The 23737-nt window shown below is 38.1% G+C and overlaps 1 protein-coding gene across 1 annotated transcript; it reads right to left on the reverse strand.

Annotated features, from left to right (window-relative positions):
• Positions 1-13384: 13384 nt before the first annotated feature.
• dhx32b (DEAH (Asp-Glu-Ala-His) box polypeptide 32b) lies at positions 13385-23393 on the reverse strand. Its single transcript, XM_065288801.2, has 11 exons — positions 22982-23393; positions 22352-22545; positions 21520-21898; positions 19132-19362; positions 18958-19051; positions 18697-18846; positions 17608-17799; positions 17226-17366; positions 14963-15153; positions 14523-14713; positions 13385-14226 (listed from the first exon to the last, which is right to left on the reverse strand). The coding sequence occupies exons 1-11, from the start codon at positions 23210-23212 to the stop codon at positions 14046-14048; spliced, it is 2175 nt and encodes a 724-aa protein (XP_065144873.2). The 5' UTR covers positions 23213-23393; the 3' UTR covers positions 13385-14045.
• Positions 23394-23737: the final 344 nt, after the last annotated feature.

Raw genomic sequence — 23737 nt, forward strand, 5'->3', positions numbered from 1 at the left:
TTTCAGTTCTCCTCTGGGGTGCGTTTAATTTTGCAGTGCAGAGTCACAGTCAGTGCTTCTGTCTATCACCATACCAAAAACCAGACTTATTTATAGCAGTATTTTAAAGTTATGGTCCCATAAACATGGCATTTTTGACAATACAGTTAGTAGACATTGCATATTTAACCATGTTTGAGGTGCTATATCTCAGTTGCCCTCTGGGGTGCGTTTAAGATTGCACTGCAGGGTCACAGTCAGTGCTCCTGTCTATCATCATACCAAAAATCAGACTTGTTTACAGCAGCATTTTAAAGTTATGGTCCCATAAACATGGCATTTTTGACAATACAGTTATTAGACATTGCATATTTAAAGATATTTGAAGTGCTATATCTCTGTTGCCCTCTGGGGTGCGTTTATTATTGCACTGCAGGGTCACAGTCAGTGCTCCTGTCTATCACCATACCAAAAACCAGACTTATTTACAGCAGTATTTTAAAGTTATGGTCCCATAAACATGGCATTTTTGACAATACAATTAGTAGACATTGCATATTTAACCATGTTTGAGGTGCTTTATCTCAGTTGCCCTCTGGGGTGCGTTCAATATTGCACTACAGGGTCACAGTCAGTGCTCCTGTCTATCATCATACCAAAAATCAGACTTATTTACAGCAGTATTTTAAAGTTATGGTCCCATAAACATGGCATTTTTGACAATACAGTTATTAGACATTGCATATTTAAAGATATTTGAAGTGCTATATCTCTGTTGCCCTCTGGGGTGCGTTTATTATTGCACTGCAGGGTCACAGTCAGTGCTCCTGTCTATCACTATACCAACAATCAGACTTATTTACAGCAGCATTTTAAACTTATGGTCCCATAAACATGGCATTTTTGACAATACAGTTACATATATTGCATATTTAATCTGCTATATTTCAGTTCTCCTCTGGGGTGCGTTTAATTTTGCAGTGCAGAGTCACAGTCAGTGCTTCTGTCTATCACCATACCAAAAACCAGACTTATTTATAGCAGTATTTTAAAGTTATGGTCCCATAAACATGGCATTTTTGACAATACAGTTAGTAGACATTGCATATTTAACCATGTTTGAGGTGCTATATCTCAGTTGCCCTCTGGGGTGCGTTTAAGATTGCACTGCAGGGTCACAGTCAGTGCTCCTGTCTATCATCATACCAAAAATCAGACTTGTTTACAGCAGCATTTTAAAGTTATGGTCCCATAAACATGGCATTTTTGACAATACAGTTATTAGACATTGCATATTTAAAGATATTTGAAGTGCTATATCTCTGTTGCCCTCTGGGGTGCGTTTATTATTGCACTGCAGGGTCACAGTCAGTGCTCCTGTCTATCACCATACCAAAAACCAGACTTATTTACAGCAGTATTTTAAAGTTATGGTCCCATAAACATGGCATTTTTGACAATACAATTAGTAGACATTGCATATTTAACCATGTTTGAGGTGCTTTATCTCAGTTGCCCTCTGGGGTGCGTTCAATATTGCACTACAGGGTCACAGTCAGTGCTCCTGTCTATCATCATACCAAAAATCAGACTTATTTACAGCAGCATTTTAAAGTTATGGTCCCATAAACATGGCATTTTTGACAATACAGTTATTAGACATTGCATATTTTACTATGTTTGAGGTGCTATATCTCAGTTGCCCTCTGGGGTGCGTTCAATATTGCACTGCAGGGTCACAGTCAGTGCTCCTGTCTATCACTATACCAAAAACCAGACTTATTTACAGCAGAATTTTAAAGTTATGGTCCCATAAACATGGCATTTTTGACAATACAGTTATTAGACATTGCATATTTAAAGATATTTGAGGTGCTATATCTCTGTTGCCCTCTGGGGTGCGTTTAATATTGCACTGCAGGGTCACAGTCAGTGCTCCTGTCTATCACTATACCAACAATCAGACTTATTTACAGCAGCATTTTAAACTTATGGTCCCATAAACATGGCATTTTTGACAATACAGTTACAGATATTGCATATTTAACCTGCTATATTTCAGTTCTCCTCTGGGGTGCGTTTAATTTTTCAGTGCAGAGTCACAGTCAGTGCTTCTGTCTATCACCATACCAAAAACCAGACTTATTTACAGCAGCATTTTAAAGTTATGGTCCCATAAACATGGCATTTTTGACAATACAGTTAGTAGACATTGCATATTTTACTATGTTTGAGGTGCTATATCTCAGTTGCCCTCTGGGGTGCGTTCAATATTGCACTGCAGGGTCACAGTCAGTGCTCCTGTCTATCATCATACCAAAAATCAGACTTATTTACAGCAGCATTTTTAAAGTTATGGTCCCATAAACATGGCATTTTTGACAATACAGTTATTAGACATTGCATATTTAAAGATATTTGAAGTGCTATATCTCTGTTGCCCTCTGGGGTGCGTTCAATATTGCACTGCAGGGTCACAGTCAGTGCTCTGGTCTATCATCATACCAAAAACCAGACTTATTTACAGCAGTATTTTAAAGTTATGGTCCCATAAACATGGCATTTTTGACAATACAGTTATTAGACATTGCATATTTAAAGATATTTGAAGTGCTATATCTCTGTTGCCCTCTGGGGTGCGTTTATTATTGCACTGCAGGGTCACAGTCAGTGCTCCTGTCTATCACTATACCAACAATCAGACTTATTTACAGCAGCATTTTAAACTTATGGTCCCATAAACATGGCATTTTTGACAATACAGTTACATATATTGCATATTTAATCTGCTATATTTCAGTTCTCCTCTGGGGTGCGTTTAATTTTGCAGTGCAGAGTCACAGTCAGTGCTTCTGTCTATCACCATACCAAAAACCAGACTTATTTATAGCAGTATTTTAAAGTTATGGTCCCATAAACATGGCATTTTTGACAATACAGTTAGTAGACATTGCATATTTAACCATGTTTGAGGTGCTATATCTCAGTTGCCCTCTGGGGTGCGTTTAAGATTGCACTGCAGGGTCACAGTCAGTGCTCCTGTCTATCATCATACCAAAAATCAGACTTGTTTACAGCAGCATTTTAAAGTTATGGTCCCATAAACATGGCATTTTTGACAATACAGTTATTAGACATTGCATATTTAAAGATATTTGAAGTGCTATATCTCTGTTGCCCTCTGGGGTGCGTTTATTATTGCACTGCAGGGTCACAGTCAGTGCTCCTGTCTATCACCATACCAAAAACCAGACTTATTTACAGCAGTATTTTAAAGTTATGGTCCCATAAACATGGCATTTTTGACAATACAATTAGTAGACATTGCATATTTAACCATGTTTGAGGTGCTTTATCTCAGTTGCCCTCTGGGGTGCGTTCAATATTGCACTACAGGGTCACAGTCAGTGCTCCTGTCTATCATCATACCAAAAATCAGACTTATTTACAGCAGTATTTTAAAGTTATGGTCCCATAAACATGGCATTTTTGACAATACAGTTATTAGACATTGCATATTTAAAGATATTTGAAGTGCTATATCTCTGTTGCCCTCTGGGGTGCGTTTATTATTGCACTGCAGGGTCACAGTCAGTGCTCCTGTCTATCACTATACCAACAATCAGACTTATTTACAGCAGCATTTTAAACTTATGGTCCCATAAACATGGCATTTTTGACAATACAGTTACATATATTGCATATTTAATCTGCTATATTTCAGTTCTCCTCTGGGGTGCGTTTAATTTTGCAGTGCAGAGTCACAGTCAGTGCTTCTGTCTATCACCATACCAAAAACCAGACTTATTTATAGCAGTATTTTAAAGTTATGGTCCCATAAACATGGCATTTTTGACAATACAGTTAGTAGACATTGCATATTTAACCATGTTTGAGGTGCTATATCTCAGTTGCCCTCTGGGGTGCGTTTAAGATTGCACTGCAGGGTCACAGTCAGTGCTCCTGTCTATCATCATACCAAAAATCAGACTTGTTTACAGCAGCATTTTAAAGTTATGGTCCCATAAACATGGCATTTTTGACAATACAGTTATTAGACATTGCATATTTAAAGATATTTGAAGTGCTATATCTCTGTTGCCCTCTGGGGTGCGTTTATTATTGCACTGCAGGGTCACAGTCAGTGCTCCTGTCTATCACCATACCAAAAACCAGACTTATTTACAGCAGTATTTTAAAGTTATGGTCCCATAAACATGGCATTTTTGACAATACAATTAGTAGACATTGCATATTTAACCATGTTTGAGGTGCTTTATCTCAGTTGCCCTCTGGGGTGCGTTCAATATTGCACTACAGGGTCACAGTCAGTGCTCCTGTCTATCATCATACCAAAAATCAGACTTATTTACAGCAGCATTTTAAAGTTATGGTCCCATAAACATGGCATTTTTGACCATAAAGTTAATAGACATTGCATATATAACCATGTTTGAGGTGCTATATCTCTGTTGCCCTCTGGGGTGCGTTTAATTTTGCACTGCAGGGTCACAGTCAGTGCTCCTATCTATCACCATACCAAACAGCAGAAATATTTACAGCAGCATTTTTAAGTTATAGTCCTATAAACTTGGCATTTTTGACAATACAGTTAAAGAATTTGCATTTTTAACACAAATGCCAAGTTTCTGGGACCATAACTTTAAAATGCTGCTGTAAATAAGTCAGATTTTTCGTATGGTGATAGACAGGAGCACTGGCTGTGACCCTGCAGTGCAATATTAAACGCACCCCAGAGGGCAACTGAGATATAGCACCTCAAACATGGTTAAATATGCAATGTCTATTAACTGTATTGTCAAAAATGCCATGTTTATGGGACCATAACTTTAAATTGCTGCTGTAAATAAGTCTGATTTTTGGTATGGTGATAGACAGCAGCACTGACTGTGACCCTGCAGTGAAATAATAAACGCACCCCAGAGGGCAAATGAGATATAGCAGGTTAAATATGCAATATCTGTAACTTTATTGTCAAAAATGCCAAGTTTATGGGACCACAACTTTAAAATGCTGCTGAATATAAGTCTGATTTTTTACATGGTGATAGACAAGGGCACTGAGTGTGACCCTGCATTGAAATTTTAAACGCACCCCAGAGGGCAACAGAGATATAGCACCTCAAATATTGTTAAATATGCAATGTCTACTAACTGTATCGTCAAAAATGGCAAGTTTCTGGGACCATACCTTTAAAATTCTGCTGTAAATAAATCTGGTGTTTGGTATGGTGATAGACAGGGGAACTGACTGTTACCCTGCAGTGCAATATTAAACGCACCCCAGAGGGCAACTGAGATATAGCAGGTTAAATATACAATATCTGTAACTGTATTGTCAAAAATGCCATGTTTATGGGACCATAAGTTTAAAATGCTGCTGTAAATAAGTCTGATTTTTGGTATGGTGATAGACAGGAGCACTGACTGTGACCCTGCAATGCAATATTAAACGCACCCCAGAGGGCAACTGAGATATAGCACCTCAAATAAGGTTAAATATGCAATGTCTATTAACTGTATTGTCAAATATTCCATGTTTATGGGACCATAACTATAAAATGCTGCTGTAAATAAGTCTGGTTTTTGGTATGGTGATAGACAGGAGCACTGACTGTGACCCTGCAGTGCAATAATAAACGCACCCCAGAGGGCAACAGAGATATAGCACCTCAAACATGGTTAAATATGCAATGTCTATTAACTGTATTGTCAAAAATTCCATGTTTATGGGACCATAACTATAAAATGCTGCTGTAAATAAGTCTGATTTTTGGTATGATGATAGACAGGAGCACTGACTGTGACCCTGCAGTGCAATATTAAACCCACCCCAGATGGCAACTGAGATATAGCACCTCAAACATGGTTAAATATGCAATGTCTATTAACTGTATTGTCAAAAATGCCATGTTTATGGGACCATAACTTTAAATTGCTGCTGTAAATAAGTCTGATTTTTGGTATGGTGATAGACAGGAGCACTGACTGTGACCCTGCAGTGCAATAATAAATGCACCCCAGAGGGCAAATGAGATATAGCAGGTTAAATATGCAATGTCTATTAACTGTATTGTCAAGAATTCCATGTTTATGGGACCATAACTATAAAATGCTGCTGAATATAAGTCTGGTTTTTGGTATGGTGATAGACAGGAGCACTGAGTGTGACCCTGCATTGAAATTTTAAACGCACCCCAGAGGGCAACAGAGATATAGCACCTCAAATATGGTTAAATATGCAATGTCTACTAACTGTATTGTCAAAAATGGCAAGTTTCTGGGACCATAACTTTAAAATGCTGCCGTAAATAAGTCTGGTTTTTGGTATGGTGATAGACAGGGACACTGACTGTGACCCTGCATTAAAATATTAAACGCACCCCAGAGGGCAACAGAGATATAGCACCTCAAATATGGTTAAATATGCAATGTCTACTAACTGTATTGTCAAAAATGACACGTTTCTGGGACCATAACTGTTAAACGCTGCTGTAAATAAGTCTGGTTTTTGGTATGGTGATAGACAGGAGCACTGACTGTGACCCTGCAGTGCAATAATAAACGCACCCCAGAGGGCAACAGAGATATAGCACTTCAAATATCTTTAAATATGCAATGTCTAATAACTGTATTGTCAAAAATGCCATGTTTATGGGACCATAACTTTAAAATGCTGCTGTAAATAAGTCTGATTTTTGGTATGATGATAGACAGGAGCACTGACTGTGACCCTGCAGTGCAAAATTAAACGCACCCCAGAGGGCAACTGAGATATAGCACCTCAAACATGGTTAAATATGCAATGTCTATTAACTGTATTGTCAAAAATGCCATGTTTATGGGACCATAACTTTAAATTGCTGCTGTAAATAAGTCTGATTTTTGGTATGGTGATAGACAGCAGCACTGACTGTGACCCTGCAGTGAAATAATAAACGCACCCCAGAGGGCAAATGAGATATAGCAGGTTAAATATGCAATATCTGTAACTTTATTGTCAAAAATGCCAAGTTTATGGGACCACAACTTTAAAATGCTGCTGAATATAAGTCTGATTTTTTACATGGTGATAGACAAGGGCACTGAGTGTGACCCTGCATTGAAATTTTAAACGCACCCCAGAGGGCAACAGAGATATAGCACCTCAAATATTGTTAAATATGCAATGTCTACTAACTGTATCGTCAAAAATGGCAAGTTTCTGGGACCATACCTTTAAAATTCTGCTGTAAATAAATCTGGTGTTTGGTATGGTGATAGACAGGGGAACTGACTGTTACCCTGCAGTGCAATATTAAACGCACCCCAGAGGGCAACTGAGATATAGCAGGTTAAATATACAATATCTGTAACTGTATTGTCAAAAATGCCATGTTTATGGGACCATAAGTTTAAAATGCTGCTGTAAATAAGTCTGATTTTTGGTATGGTGATAGACAGGAGCACTGACTGTGACCCTGCAATGCAATATTAAACGCACCCCAGAGGGCAACTGAGATATAGCACCTCAAATAAGGTTAAATATGCAATGTCTATTAACTGTATTGTCAAATATTCCATGTTTATGGGACCATAACTATAAAATGCTGCTGTAAATAAGTCTGGTTTTTGGTATGGTGATAGACAGGAGCACTGACTGTGACCCTGCAGTGCAATAATAAACGCACCCCAGAGGGCAACAGAGATATAGCACTTCAAATATCTTTAAATATGCAATGTCTAATAACTGTATTGTCAAAAATGCCATGTTTATGGGACCATAACTTTAAAATGCTGCTGTAAATAAGTCTGATTTTTGGTATGATGATAGACAGGAGCACTGACTGTGACCCTGCAGTGCAATATTAAACCCACCCCAGATGGCAACTGAGATATAGCACCTCAAACATGGTTAAATATGCAATGTCTATTAACTGTATTGTCAAAAATGCCATGTTTATGGGACCATAACTTTAAATTGCTGCTGTAAATAAGTCTGATTTTTGGTATGGTGATAGACAGGAGCACTGACTGTGACCCTGCAGTGCAATAATAAATGCACCCCAGAGGGCAAATGAGATATAGCAGGTTAAATATGCAATATCTGTAACTTTATTGTCAAAAATGCCAAGTTTATGGGACCACAACTTTAAAATGCTGCTGAATATAAGTCTGATTTTTTACATGGTGATAGAAAGGAGCACTGAGTGTGACCCTGCATTGAAATATTAAACGCACCCCAGAGGGCAACTGAGATATAGCACCTCAAACATGGTTAAATATGCAATGTCTATTAACTGTATTGTCAAAAATTCCATGTTTATGGGACCATAACTATAAAATGCTGCTGTAAATAAGTCTGATTTTTGGTATGATGATAGACAGGAGCACTGACTGTGACCCTGCAGTGCAATATTAAACCCACCCCAGATGGCAACTGAGATATAGCACCTCAAACATGGTTAAATATGCAATGTCTATTAACTGTATTGTCAAAAATGCCATGTTTATGGGACCATAACTTTAAATTGCTGCTGTAAATAAGTCTGATTTTTGGTATGGTGATAGACAGGAGCACTGACTGTGACCCTGCAGTGCAATAATAAATGCACCCCAGAGGGCAAATGAGATATAGCAGGTTAAATATGCAATGTCTATTAACTGTATTGTCAAGAATTCCATGTTTATGGGACCATAACTATAAAATGCTGCTGTAAATAAGTCTGGTTTTTGGTATGGTGATAGAAAGGAGCACTGAGTGTGACCCTGCATTGAAATATTAAACGCACCCCAGAGGGCAACTGAGATATAGCACCTCAAACATGGTTAAATATGCAATGTCTATTAACTGTATTGTCAAAAATTCCATGTTTATGGGACCATAACTATAAAATGCTGCTGTAAATAAGTCTGGTTTTTGGTATGGTGATAGAAAGGAGCACTGAGTGTGACCCTGCATTGAAATATTAAACGCACCCCAGAGGGCAACAGAGATATAGCACCTCAAATATGGTTAAATATGCAATGTCTACTAACTGTATTGTCAAAAATGGCAAGTTTCTGGGACCATAACTTTAAAATGCTGCCGTAAATAAGTCTGGTTTTTGGTATGGTGATAGACAAGGACACTGACTGTGACCCTGCATTAAAATATTAAACGCACCCCAGAGGGCAACAGAGATATAGCACCTCAAATATGGTTAAATATGCAATGTCTACTAACTGTATTGTAAAAAATGACACGTTTCTGGGACCATAACTGTTAAACGCTGCTGTAAATAAGTCTGGTTTTTGGTATGGTGATAGACAGGAGCACTGAATGTGACCCTGCAGTGCAATAATAAACGCACCCCAGAGGGCAACTGAGATATAGCAGGTTTAATATGCAATATCTGTAACTGTATTGTCAACAATGCCAAGTTTATGGGACCATAAGTTTAAAATGCTGCTGTAAATAAGTCTGATTTTTGGTATGGTGATAGACAGGAGCACTGACTGTGACCCTGCAATGCAATATTAAACGCACCCCAGAGGGCAACTGAGATATAGCACCTCAAATAAGGTTAAATATGCAATGTCTATTAACTGTATTGTCAAAAATTCCATGTTTATGGGACCATAACTATAAAATGCTGCTGTAAATAAGTCTGGTTTTTGGTATGGTGATAGAAAGGAGCACTGAGTGTGACCCTGCATTGAAATATTAAACGCACCCCAGAGGGCAACTGAGATATAGCACCTCAAACATGGTTAAATATGCAATGTCTATTAACTGTATTGTCAAAAATTCCATGTTTATGGGACCATAACTATAAAATGCTGCTGTAAATAAGTCTGGTTTTTGGTATGGTGATAGAAAGGAGCACTGAGTGTGACCCTGCATTGAAATATTAAACGCACCCCAGAGGGCAACAGAGATATAGCACCTCAAATATGGTTAAATATGCAATGTCTACTAACTGTATTGTCAAAAATGGCAAGTTTCTGGGACCATAACTTTAAAATGCTGCCGTAAATAAGTCTGGTTTTTGGTATGGTGATAGACGGGGACACTGAATGTGACCATGCATTGAAATATTAAACGCACCCCAGAGGGCAACAGAGATATAGCACCTCAAATATGGTTAAATATGCAATGTCTACTAACTGTATTGTAAAAAATGACACGTTTCTGGGACCATAACTGTTAAACGCTGCTGTAAATAAGTCTGGTTTTTGGTATGGTGATAGACAGGAGCACTGAGTGTGACCCTGCATTGAAATATTAAACGCACCCCAGAGGGCAACAGAGATATAGCACCTCAAATATGGTTAAATATGCAATGTCTACTAACTGTATTGTAAAAAATGACACGTTTCTGGGACCATAACTGTTAAACGCTGCTGTAAATAAGTCTGGTTTTTGGTATGGTGATAGACAGGAGCACTGACTGTGACCCTGCAGTGCAATAATAAACGCACCCCAGAGGGCAACTGAGATATAGCAGGTTTAATATGCAATATCTGTAACTGTATTGTCAAAAATGCCATGTTTATGGGACCATAACTATAAAATGCTGCTGTAAATAAGTCTGGTTTTTGGTATGGTGATAGACAGGAGCACTGACTGTGACTCTGCAGTGCACAATTAAACGCACCCCAGAGGGCAACTGAGATATAGCACCTCAAATCCGGTTAAAATGCAGTGTTTGTAACTGTATTCTCAAAAATGCCAAGTTTATGGGACCATAACTTTAAAATTCTGCTGAAAATAAGTCTGGTTTTTGGTATGGTGATAGACAGGAGCACTGACTGTGACCCTGCAGTGCAAAATTAAACGCACCCCAGAGGGCAACTGAGATATAACAGGTAAACTATGCAATGTCTGTAACTTTACTGTCAAAAAGGCCAAGTTTATGGGACCATAACTTTAAAATGCTGCTGTGTAGTGAAATATTAAACGCACCCCAGAGGGTAACTGAGATATATGGATGGTGATAGATAGGAGCACTTAATGTGACCCTGCAGTGAAAGTTTAAACGCACCCCAGAGGGCAACTGAGATATAGCACTTCAAATTTGGTTAGAAATGCAGTGTCTGTAACTGTATTGTCAAAAATGCCAAGTTTATGGGATCATAAGTTTAGAATGCTTCTGTAAGTAAGTCTGCTTTTTTCATGAGGATAGACAAGAGCAATGAGTGTGACCCTGCAGTGAAAGTTTAAACGCACCCCAAAAAGCAGCTCAGATATAGTGCCTACAACTGAGCTGACAATGCAATTGGTCTTTAAAATGATTTGAGAGTGTTATGTAATAAGGAATAATTTGTATAATAAATGGACATTGAATTTGTTGTTTTGTCATTATATCTTGTAAAGTGTAAACAGCTACAATAAGAATCAGAACCAGAATCAAAATTAGCTTTATTTGCGAATTGTGCACACATGCACAAGAAATTAATTTTAGTTTGGTACTTACAGACATACAGTATACATAAACAGCAAAAAGCGACATTTAATGTAAAATTGAAAATTAAAACAAATAACATAGATAAGAAGCAAGTGAGAGAGTTATTTACAAATATCTACAAGTACTGTATATAAAAATGCATATAATGTACATTGCACAAATGTATTTACACAGTTAAGCCTGTTAAACCCTAGTGTGGGATATTGCAATATGCAATACTGCACTTTAAAACTGCAAGGTCGGAGCAAATATGCTACTGTGTAACTGCTTAAGGTGAAGATGTCTTGTGGGACGAATTTTCTGGCACAGTAAATTTGAGAATGGTGAGAGGGAGTGAAAGGGGCTCTTCAAGAAATCTTCTCTCATGTCCACAGTTTGAAGCAGCCAGCCTCTCTTCTGTATGTAGATTCATCATTTCTAGAGTCATCTGCAAACTTCAAACAAACACACACACTCGCGCGCACACACTCGCGCGCACACACACACACACACACACACACACACACACACACACACACACACACACACACACACACACACACACACACACACACACACACACACTCGCAAGCACACACGCACCCGCGCGCGCGCACACACACACACGCACGCACGCACGCACGCACACACACACACACACACACACACACGCAAGCAGGCACGCACCCACACAAACATCACAAAGACATATAAATCGGGATCATTCATAAATGCAATCCAAAGATGACACGTTTAACAATTTAATTTTACATTAACATATTTCGTGTATCTTTACATTCTGACACTCAGTTTACTTTCATAACTCTGTTATTCTGTTTATTTGCAAATGTATATTACTCTCACAGTAACAAAATAAACATAATCACTCAAAACAGCACGAATAAGAGATAATGCGCTACGGTCCCTAAGCTGTGCGTGAAAAAGAAACTGCTAACGCGGAAGTGTCGCGTCTTTTAAGGTGGAACGAAAAGCGTCAATAAGAAGCTGCGAATAAGAAGCTAGATTCAGCCTCGTGAGAATCCTGTCCACCTCCGCAAGAGTGTCATCTTCTGCGGAAAACTCTGAATCTTGCCCATCACTGTTACAGTCTGCCCGATCTCCTTCTCTCATCGACACACTCCGAAGTACACTTGTGTCTGAGGGACCTAACAAGTGTGCATGCCTGTCACTGTCGCTGCTACAACAAACGCTTTCCTGTGTCACCGAAACAGGTGCAACTTTAGTATGCCTGCTTCTTGCTATCCCCATCTCTGTCAACTTGGCACTGTTTAAAGTAGAGTTTTACTGGTTTCACAGCATTTTAAAACAGCTTGTTTTAGTAGTTTGAATCAAAATGAGACGCGAAAATTGATTTATTTGGTCAGTTATCAAAATATTCTAAAATATCCCAGGCTTTACCAAAGCACACTAAAAAGCTAAAGTGCATTTTTAAAGAAAAAGAGGATGGACGCAAAAAACGGAAAGCAAGCGAGATCCCATCGCGAACAACTGAAACGGTCCCCTGGTCAATAGGCGTGTTCGACCTGTTACCGCGTTGCGCAGGCTGATCGACATTTGACATCAAAATATCGCGAGAGAAATTTGACAAGCTTCGCTTTATATTCGCTCTCGCGATACTCTAACGTAGACACAAGTTCGACCAATAAACACCTTTGTTTATATGCGAGCGGTGCGGCAAACTAGAACGTCGTGTATGTTTTGCAATGTGACAGTCTACCATCTGGCGTAATTACTATACTGTGTGTACTGGACCTGTACTGGGAACAGCTGTGAGATGATGCAAGAAATGTATTACTGTTTCTCACAAAACTCGACTGTTTCTTCTTTTCTCTTACTAAAACATGATGTATTTAGCACAGGTTAGTTTTTTTAACATAACGTAATTTTTATTAAATAACAAAAACAATTATTCACCTATAATTAATTGGACATATTCGACATAAAGAAATTTAAAAGTATTAAAAATGCAAATTAATGTGTAAACAACAAAACCACATATATTTACACTTATTGAGACACACTTTAAACTCTTTAAAAACAATTTCAAACACTATTATCATCATTCTATAAGCATCAATTCAACTCCACAATAGTAAAAAATATTTAAACAAAAGAAAAAAAGCAGAAAATACATTACAAATAAATAAGTATATTAAAACACAAAATACACTATTTCTTTGTATTTTTATGAACGGACAATCACAAGCAAAGCAAAAAGCTAAATGTTGTTTATACTAGGGCACCATCACTAATGGCATTTTTTAATACATTACTTAAACGGCTAACTAGTAGCTACAGTTCATCAAAGACACCATAAACTCAATGATAGCTTACTTATTAACTAGCCTACTGCACAGCAGTAGGTTATTGAAATAATTTATTCAGCAGAGATTGTACAAAGATTCATCTATGTAGATCTGTAAATTTAAGCAAAATACCCTGCGTACACCATCATTATCCCTGTTTGTCTATTAATGATTAATTATTCAAACTAAATTATCAAGCTATTCCTTGTTATGCCTTATAAAATCTGTGGTTACTGTTTAACAGATCAGCAGTGTAAACTTTTTTTGTTGTTGCCATGGGAACACAATGACAATCCATACTGTGTTCACTGTCACTGTATGGTACAGCGCTCATGGACCTGCTCCTCACTATCAGCGCTGCTGGGGGTCTTGGGTTTTCTTTTTCCTTTAGATGGGGCAGCTGAGCCATGATCCATAATGTGCTGCAGTAGGTCTTTACTCTCACTAGGTGGCAGGTTGTAGAAAAAATATTGTGGGGCCATCTGAATAAACCTGAATGAAACAAGAATTTATTTAATAATGCTATGGCTAGGAACTATACTCACATTCCAACATAATAATCAAGGACTTTGCTGCTGTACTATGGGTGCAGCAGGCACAATGATATTTCGCAGTGCTTGAAAATAGTCCCCAGCTATTGAAAGTTACCAAGGGGATGCTGCGTAATATTTTGTGTTCCATATGATTGAAACACAAAATAAAGCTGGGTAGTCACTGCCAGCAGTAACTGTTTTTAGTTACATCTTTCAACAGTAAATACACAAAGCATCAATAATGCTTTAACTTACTCGTGTGCTGATATCTGGGAGACAGTTCTTATACAGTTGTTTTCTGATAGTGTATGCTCATGGTACAGAACCCATTCTGGAAGATCCTTCTTGTACATCTCATTTCCATAGCCAGACAGTGGGTGGATCTGAGCCACATGCTTATGGGTAAGCATGAAGTAATTCCCTGACCCGTCGATGTCCCTGGCCACCTGAAATATCCCAGAGAGATTAAACAATAGAAAATGCAATAGGAAATCCCTAAGCACTGTGTTTGTACATTCCCAATGCAATAATTTGATAAATCTATTGTGCCATGCATTAACACATTCTCATCTCAGTGCATTTCAGAAAAAATAAGTCTTTTAATCTCCTTTCTCATTTATTTTAAATGCAAAAAGCATATTTTAGATATTGATGTGAATGATCATAATCTTGTCTTGTTATTTCTAAATGCATACCTGCATGAAGAATCCAGCTAGCAGGGCACGTTTAATGTTCATACAGTTGCTTTTAGAGCCAAAAGCTGGTAAGGACACAGGCAGCTCTATTCGTTTTAGAATATCTGTCAGATCGGAGCGTATCACGTCTGCTGTCTGAAGAGCAGCGAGGCTCAGGAAATGCTCTTCACACCAGCGTTCCACGTTAGAGTCTAAAAGACAAACATCAAGAGCAAACATCTGCATGAGAGTAGGTTCTTTGCCCATCTATTACAGTACAGTAGATTTTTTTCTGTAAATTATATTGGTAATACATTACAGTTAGGGTCCACAAGCAATATATATATATATATATATTGCAATATGTGCATAATGCAGTATGCATTTAGCAATGGTTTGCAACATCCAAATGATTTTAATACTTCAAAAAGTTATGCATAGTAACGTTTTTAAACATATTTATTTTACAAACTTAAAAGAGTAGTTCACCCGAAAATGAATTCATTATTATTAAGTCATTATTTACCTTTTCCCCTTAAACTGTTTCATACATGTAAAGATGTCTTTATTATGTTGAATATAAATGAATATATTTTAAAGAATGTTTGTAACCAAGCACCGTTGATATATGAAAATATAGTATGAAAAATAATACTATGGAAGTGAACAGTGCCCCAGATCTGTTTGTTTATAAGATTTTTCAAAATATCTTCATTTGTGTTCAGAAGAACAAAGACATTTATTGAGGTTTAGAATAATTTAAGGGTGAGGAAATGATGACAGAATTTTCATTTTTGGGTGAACATCCTCTTAAGGCATTATCATATCAATAATCTTTAAAGGATTAGTCAATTTTCTTAAAAAACAAAAAATCCAGATAATTTACTTGCCCCATGTCATCCAAAATGTTGATCATGTCTTTCTTTGTTCAGTCGGGAAGAAATTATGTTTATTATAAAACATTCCAGGATTTTTCTCATTTTAATGGACTTTAACTCTTTCACCGCCAGCGTTTTTAAAAAAAGTTGCCAGCCAGCCCCAGCGTTTTTCATGATTCTACCAAAGTTTGATGCCTTCCAGAAAATGTTCTTCTTTAAATATATAAACATACAATATACCAAATGAAAGAACAGACCCTCTGTTTTCAAACAAAAAAAAACCCCGTTTCATCAGTGGTTCTTTTGTAATCAGCTTTTGAATATGGGTAGGTTTCTGCAAAAACACCACATTTTGAGCAAAAAGCTGAGATAATTCCATTTTTATGACGGACTTTTCATAGAGATCCCATTCAGAGCGATCTTTAAAACAGACACAGACATGCAGCCGCTTGCCATAGGGCAATACTTCCGGGTTTAAAAAGTTGCAGAAGGGCGCCACCTGGTGGATAATAGGTATTGCGGAAAGACGGAAAATCTCGTCATTGGCGGGGAAGCGTTTTCTCTTAATTGACGAGATATCTCGTCAATGGCGGTGAAAGAGTTAATGGACCCCAACACTTTACAGTTTTAATGCAGTTTAAAATTGCAGTTTCAACGCAGCTTCAAAGGACTCTAAACAATCCCAAACAAGGCATGAGTGTCTTATCCAGCGAAACGATTGTCATTTTTGGCAAGAACAATAAAACATATGCCACAACTACTCGTCTTCCTCCGGCTGTGTGACGGGCCAGTGCGACTTAATAATTTGCGTAATGACGCCGAAAGGTCACGTGTTACACAAATGAAACACACATTTGCGTACCATTTTAAACAATAAACAGACACAAAGACATTAATTAGTATCATTCAACATACAACAACGTCGGAGCGGTCCTCTTTCTCCACATTTGTAAACACTGGGCAGTAGTTTCGCATACATCATCCGTGACCTCTTGATGTGATGAAGTATTACTGAAGTCGTGCATATTTTTTATTTATTTTTTGCCAAAAATGACAATCGTTTCGCTAGATAAGACCCTTATGCCTTGTTTGGGATCGTTTAGAGTCCTTTGAAGCTCCGTTGAAATTGCAATTTTAAACTGCATTAAAACTGTAAAGTGTTGGGGTCCAGTACAGTCCATTAAAATGAGAAAAATCCTGGAATGTTTTACTCAAAAAACATAATTTCATCTCGACTGAACAAAGAAAGACATCAACATTTTGTATGACATGGGGGTGAGTAAATTATCTGGATTTTTTTAAGAAAATTGACTAATCCTTTAATATCGTGCAACCCTAATTCGAGTACTGTATAGTCCAGAGGTATTAGTTATAGACTTATACTTTAATGCACAAACGACACTCACATGGTCCTTCTTTCGCAAAACTGTAGGAATTATAGATGTTTATGAGGGTTAAGTGGTCTCCCTCATCATGCCGAAACATCTGATGGCACTGTAAAGCTTTCTGTCTCAGCTCCACTGCAGGAATAAGGTAACAGCTTGGAGCTGCACGACAAAGTGAAAAGAAAATGTTTAAAATCAATCAGGAGTGCAATTTTTATGTATTTGTTATTTTTAAATGTAGATTAAATGTGTCAGTAATATGGCCTTGACGTATCTACTGTACTAGAAACGCGTTCATTGATGGTACAGATAATTTGGCACATTAGTACAAATCTGATTTCTTGGACATTAATCCAAATAGATGCAAACAGAATAAAGATCAATGTACTGAGACAAGAATTACCTGTAAGCATGGCAGCAATGGTCAACACTTCACTGACACAGTCAAACTCACAGGACGCAAGCAAAGTCTTGGCCATCTGAGGCTCAAGAGGAAACTCGGACATTATAATTCCAATCTCAGACAGATTTCCATCGTCATCCAAAGCAGCAAGGTAGTCGAGCTCCTCTAGAGCTTGCATCAGGCCTTCTGGATCTACAAGGGGTGTACATTAAAATGTTCAATAGATACAAAATATTCACTGTGGTGCACACAAAAATGTGACTTGAGGTGCAAAGAACCTCTCAACAACTCCTATTTGATTAAATAACTTAAATCCAAGCACTAAACCATGAACTGCATACATATTTTCAACATGCCAAATGATTAACATGGCATAGGCATAGCTGATTTCTCTGACAGTGGCACAAAAGTGCATCACATATTTCATCTATCAAACAATGTTTCTCTATCACAAAAACATTCTTATCGTAGCTTCACTAATGATGTTTTTGCTGTCATGACTGGTGTGTGTCATGGAAGCTGGTTATCTCTGAAACAAAGAGCCCAGTCAGAGTGCTGTCGGCTCAGCTAAAGCATGGCTCACCACCTCTTAATGCCAGCAGTGAACAGGACAGGCCCATCTGCACACTCACTGTGAGCCAACAGGACCTGGATAATCCCAGTATTGCTTGGCTGTTGCAAACACCGGGCAGTGAACAGCTTGTTCCTGTTTACACTGTCCAGAGGTAGATGACTCAGTCTCATAGACTAGGTGAGGGATTCTCTATATCAAGTATATAGTAATGATTGATCGTCCTGGACACAAATGGATTTAAATGAAATTGCTATACCGTAAGAGTAGTGAGTACTTGGTGGTGATGCATGCTTAAATTTACACTGAAAAAGAAACATATGGAGCAAAATATCTTGAGTAGTGTTACTTTGGGGTGGGCCAATAGAGGACCACCCAGAAAACCCTACCAGCTACATAGCAATACCTCAGCGATCACATACCCAGGAAGACACTGTACAATACCATTGTGTTGCTGAAAAATCGACTTTGTTGCTATTAAACAGGTAGGGAGGATAAGTTTTTAGGAAGCATCTCACCTGGTCTGTCAATGAAGTCACAGTGGCTCAGTCCAGCAATTTCCATTCGTTTTAAGAAGAGCACAGTAGCAGTTATGTCAGACTCGAGAATGTGAGGAACAGTCTCAACAGGAAGTGAAGCATCCTCTTGATATAAGCAGAAACACTTGCCTGTAGAAAAGGTAGAGTAAGGTAACAGAACCAAAGATGATGGAATTACCTTTATGAATTTGTGACGAGGCGATATTCAGTCCTGTATAAAGAATAATAAAGAATGATCACCTTTTGGGCCAGCAAGTTGTTTGCGGCTCTCTGCTTGGCTCCTGCTGATTGGTCGAATGACAATGGAGTTGGCTCTGATTCTAGGGTTGTACACCTGTAACAATAAAACATTGGGTCACACACACACACCAAAACTTCCATAAGCCTAAGGCATATACGTCACTATATACATACATATCTTTTTTGTACTCCAGCATCAATAACAAAGCGAATGCTCCGAATGGCCCAGAACAAGTATGCACTGGGGCTGCAGGTAAGGAAGACTCTCCTGCACTTTCTCTCTTCAGAAAGATCCAAGAAACCGTGTCCTTGCTCAGGGTAGAGAGAAACAGGCATCATCTCACCATGAGAGAATGCCAGGTTTGCACCCTCCCTTCGTAAAATGGCATGAGCGCACTCAATCTCCTAGGGAAATTGAAGAGAAAGAAAAGTTTTGATTACCGTGGAAATGGGACTTTCTCAATTTTGTGCAAGATTTCCCCAAGCAAGGCATGGTGATGACATTTGTGTGACATAAAACTAAACCTCCATTAAATTAATGTTCAGCCCATTGCCTGGGAGGTCGACAAAAATTTATTAAATTAAATTACCCAATAAAAATGTTACACTTTTGCAATGATTTCAAACCATGTGCAACGTCTCTAATTTTGAAAAGGCTTAAGGTTACCCATCCGCATTACATAAGCAGCATGTATGTTATGCATTTATATCTACTACTTGCCAACAGCCCCGCCGCTCCCATAACGCGCATCACGCGCTGTGCGTAGGGCACCAGGTGCTGAGAGGGCACCAAAATAATAGCCTAATGAAAAAAAATTATAATGCTGATAGAATTTCATTAGCCTATAAAAATATTATTAGGCACTTTTTATCCATGTATATGTTACAAAAAAGGGGGAACGAGATAATTAAATTGCTCTAGTCTAGAAAGTATGCCCCCCAGCATTTGATGGTCCATGCCGGTTGATCGCGCGGGCGCCTGACGAAGTTTGACAGAGGCCGTTTCTCAATCCGAAGGATGCAGCCTCCAGAGGTCGCATTTCCAGGCTGCATACGTCATCAAAACGTTCTTATTTCGTAATATTAACGATTATAAAATTGACTATTATTCTTAGTTCATCGTAAATTGTTGTAATATGCTTATGACTTGCTAATGTAATGTTCAGTTACTGAAATAAACCAGGCTTGATGACGTATGCAGCCTGCATATGCGACCTCGCGCAGACTGCAGCCTTCGGATTGAGAAACGGCCAGACAGTAAACTATTGGAAATGGCCCCGAAAAGACAGCAGGAGTCATGATCGGAAAAAAGAAAAAAGAAAAACTGCGGGATGATGCCCGTGCATCACTTGCAGGTAAGTCCATCATGTTTAATCATTCCTTAATAAAGGGAAATATGGGCTCCAGCTGCTGCTAATCGTAATGCGCCTCGAACTTGCTGTGCTGGCATTAATGTTAGCAAAATGTTGTTATAATGTATAACTTCAGTGCAAGCTAAATTGAGATTTTACTGTAAAACATTACCTATGCATATGAATTTTACAAATAACTGACGCCAGCTGTCACTTTCTTTATACGTTTCTTTAGATATTGAGCAGTAGTTTATTTTGTGGTTTATTTTGACGTGACGGTGGTTAATACAGTACTTCCTCGGTATAAATTAACGTTAGCAGTCAGTGCACATGGTAGGCTAACAATTCCTGACTGTTAAATATATAAAAATATAAAATGTCACCATGTATGATATGAAGCAAACATGACCTTGACACTTAGTTTTCTAAATCTTTGTTTTATTTAAGAATATTGAGCATTCTTGTTTACTTATTGATGTTTATTTAATGTAATTTATTTAAAGTGACATTGTACTTGATATTTTTTATTTTGCTATTCTATTTAAGTTTGGTATTTTTTTCTATTTTGCTATTCTATAAAAGTTTGCACTTTCTATGTGTAGTGTTTATTGACTAAAGCTGTGAAGATTTTACTTTCTGCTATTAAGTTATATGTTTGGTAATAAAAAGTTAAACTGGCAAAAACAAACAAAAAAAATTCTCAAGGTCGGGGTGGGGGGCATTTTAAAGGAATTATGCTTAGGGCACCAAAATGGCTAGCAGCGGCACTGCTTGCCAATCAATAATTAAAAAAAAAAAATTAGAATTATTAATTATGAGGATATAACTAATATAAAAATATAATATAATATAATATAATATAATATAATATAATATAATATAATATAATATAATATATTACAAAATAATAAATCTATTGAAAACTACAGCACATTGTTCAACTCAATCTCATCTATAAACATTTTCATCTGAAGCACGTGCACGCGGTTACGCGTCTAAACTTAACTTAATTTCCTGTCTCTGTCTGTTTAATGGCCCAACTTTTTTGGATATTACAAAGTATTGTGGCTTTAAGACTTCGCAAACAAATTGGCTGTTGGATTTAATATGCTGGAAAACATGAATTTTGTTTTTACACACAAACAGCTTAAAGTGGATGTTTGTTTGTGTTTGTTAAGGCAATGTGAACTAGTCTTTAAACATATCTTACTTGCTCGGTTGCCAGAAAAGTCACAATGTCTCCATCTTCTTCATTCTGATGGATTTCCAGAGCTAGTCTAAGGGCAGAGCAGAGATAATCCTTCACACCTCCTCTTCCACTGCCATACACCACTTCGCACAGCTGCGGACCCTCCAGACTGATTCGTGGAACGCCTCCATAGTGCCGCAGCAGTTTGTCTGTGGAGTGAGGGGCGGTGAGAATGACCAGTCGAAGCTCTGGCCGTGCGAGGAGCACGTCTTTGAGCAGTCCGAGAAGCAGATCTGTGCTGATGGTCCGGTCCTGGGCCTGATCAATGACCACCACACCATACTGCTCCAAAAGAGGGTCCGACATCATTTCACGGAGCAAAACTTCATCTGTGTAGTATCTGAAAAGAAACAGACAAATTCTATTAAAAAATATATTTTTTTCACCTCAAATAACAATCTACATCTAAAGCTCAGAATAAGTGAAGACAGGCAGAAGTGATTTGAATATAATTAACTTTGGGAATTGTCAGCATTTTCAGGAGGTCACACACCCTCTCAGCTGTTTTGTTATCACTGTTTCGGGTTTTTGTTTGCTTGCCTGACTTAGGGTTACCCTGAATGCTGGGATGAAGCATATGGGCAGCATTGGTGCAAGCAGCTGCAATAGAGACCCTCAGACAGAGCCCCTCTGCCTTTTGTTGGCTTTTATATTGTTTGGAAGGACAGGCGCCCGTGAAAAGGAGCCACACGTGTGGCGATAATGAAAGGGGGAAGGGCAGGTTGCATAGTGATTTTGTCATGTGCAAATGAGCAAATATTGTGCAACTTTGTTTTCGAATGACCATGCATACCTCAGTACGGTGTCAGCAGAGCTGCATGTCTGATGTGGGATGCTATATCCAACTTCATGACCAATGTTAACATCCATCTCATCAGCCACACGCAGGGCCAATTCCACTGTGCTCTGATGGTGAATCTGAGTGCACACTACCGTCCCATTCTGATACTGCACAGATAAGCAGGACTCTGCACACCATTGAGGGATCTAAATAGAGAAGGCAGATGAACACATGCTTCAAGTATACTCGTAAATCAAATACTTAAATAAGATTTGGTTTGGGGAATGCACTGGATTACACCAAGTCACTTGTGTATCGCATGAAAGCTGAGGCAATGTAAACATCATGTGATTTACAAAACATCAATTTAGTGTAAAGTTCAGATCTGAGTGAGACATGAAGAAACTGTATAGTGTAGTATACTAGAGTATATTGTAGTATTCTATAGTAAAGTTAAAAAACACTAGTATCTAGAGTTTACTATTGGAGATACTTTATTATATACTATAGTATTTTTGTGTGAAAATACAATCTATAGAATGTTATCATCTTTAAAGTATAAGCTTTATTTTGTTATATAAAACAATGCTACATTTAAATAAAGATGAATTTTATGAAGCACCAAATAATCCAGAAACTGACCTGTGTGCTTTGTCCTGTTTTGGCTGTTCCAGTAACTATCACAATCTGATTGTTGATCAGACTGTCCATAAACTCACATTTTGCTCCCCACACCGGTAAATCTTTTCTTTCTTGCAATAGTTTGTAATATCTTGAGGAGAAAGGAAGTCCGTCAAACTGATTCATCTCAAGGAGATCATCTTGAGTTTGGTTAGAGTCTGCTAGTTTCTCCACATCTGCTGATAACTCCATTTCGTAGGCCACCTCTTTTACGTTGCAAAATAAATACAAATAAATAAACGGACTGCATCAATTATAAGACTATATTAATAAGTCGACATACCGCAAATTGTATATTACTAAAATAAACAGCAAGCTCATAAACAGTGAGTTTTAGAAAGCGCGCTCTCCTTTGTGTGTCATGAGATGTCCCGCTCAGTGCTCGCACTGAATGAACGCGCAGAGATTTGCAGCGGTCATGCGCTCATTAATCTCATCACAATAGGCGCCTCATCTGACAAAAAATAAACACAGTGTAAATCTGAACAGATAAATAATAGTTTATCTGAAATATCATCAATAAAACTGAGGCAATAGTCCCAAATTTGGATACTGATTTTCTGAGGAAAAGTTAAATGGTCCACAGGTTGCGCGTCTTGTCAATGGCGTCACCATAGCAACGGTAAAGCATATGTGGTCATATGCGCGTGAGATAAATTGGGGCAAAACACAGCAGCGACAGTTGACTACTCACAGAAACAAAGTATTTTACCTTTA

Source organism: Paramisgurnus dabryanus, chromosome 17 (genome assembly GCF_030506205.2).
Source record: "Paramisgurnus dabryanus chromosome 17, PD_genome_1.1, whole genome shotgun sequence".
Classification (NCBI taxonomy): Eukaryota; Metazoa; Chordata; class Actinopteri; order Cypriniformes; family Cobitidae; genus Paramisgurnus; species Paramisgurnus dabryanus.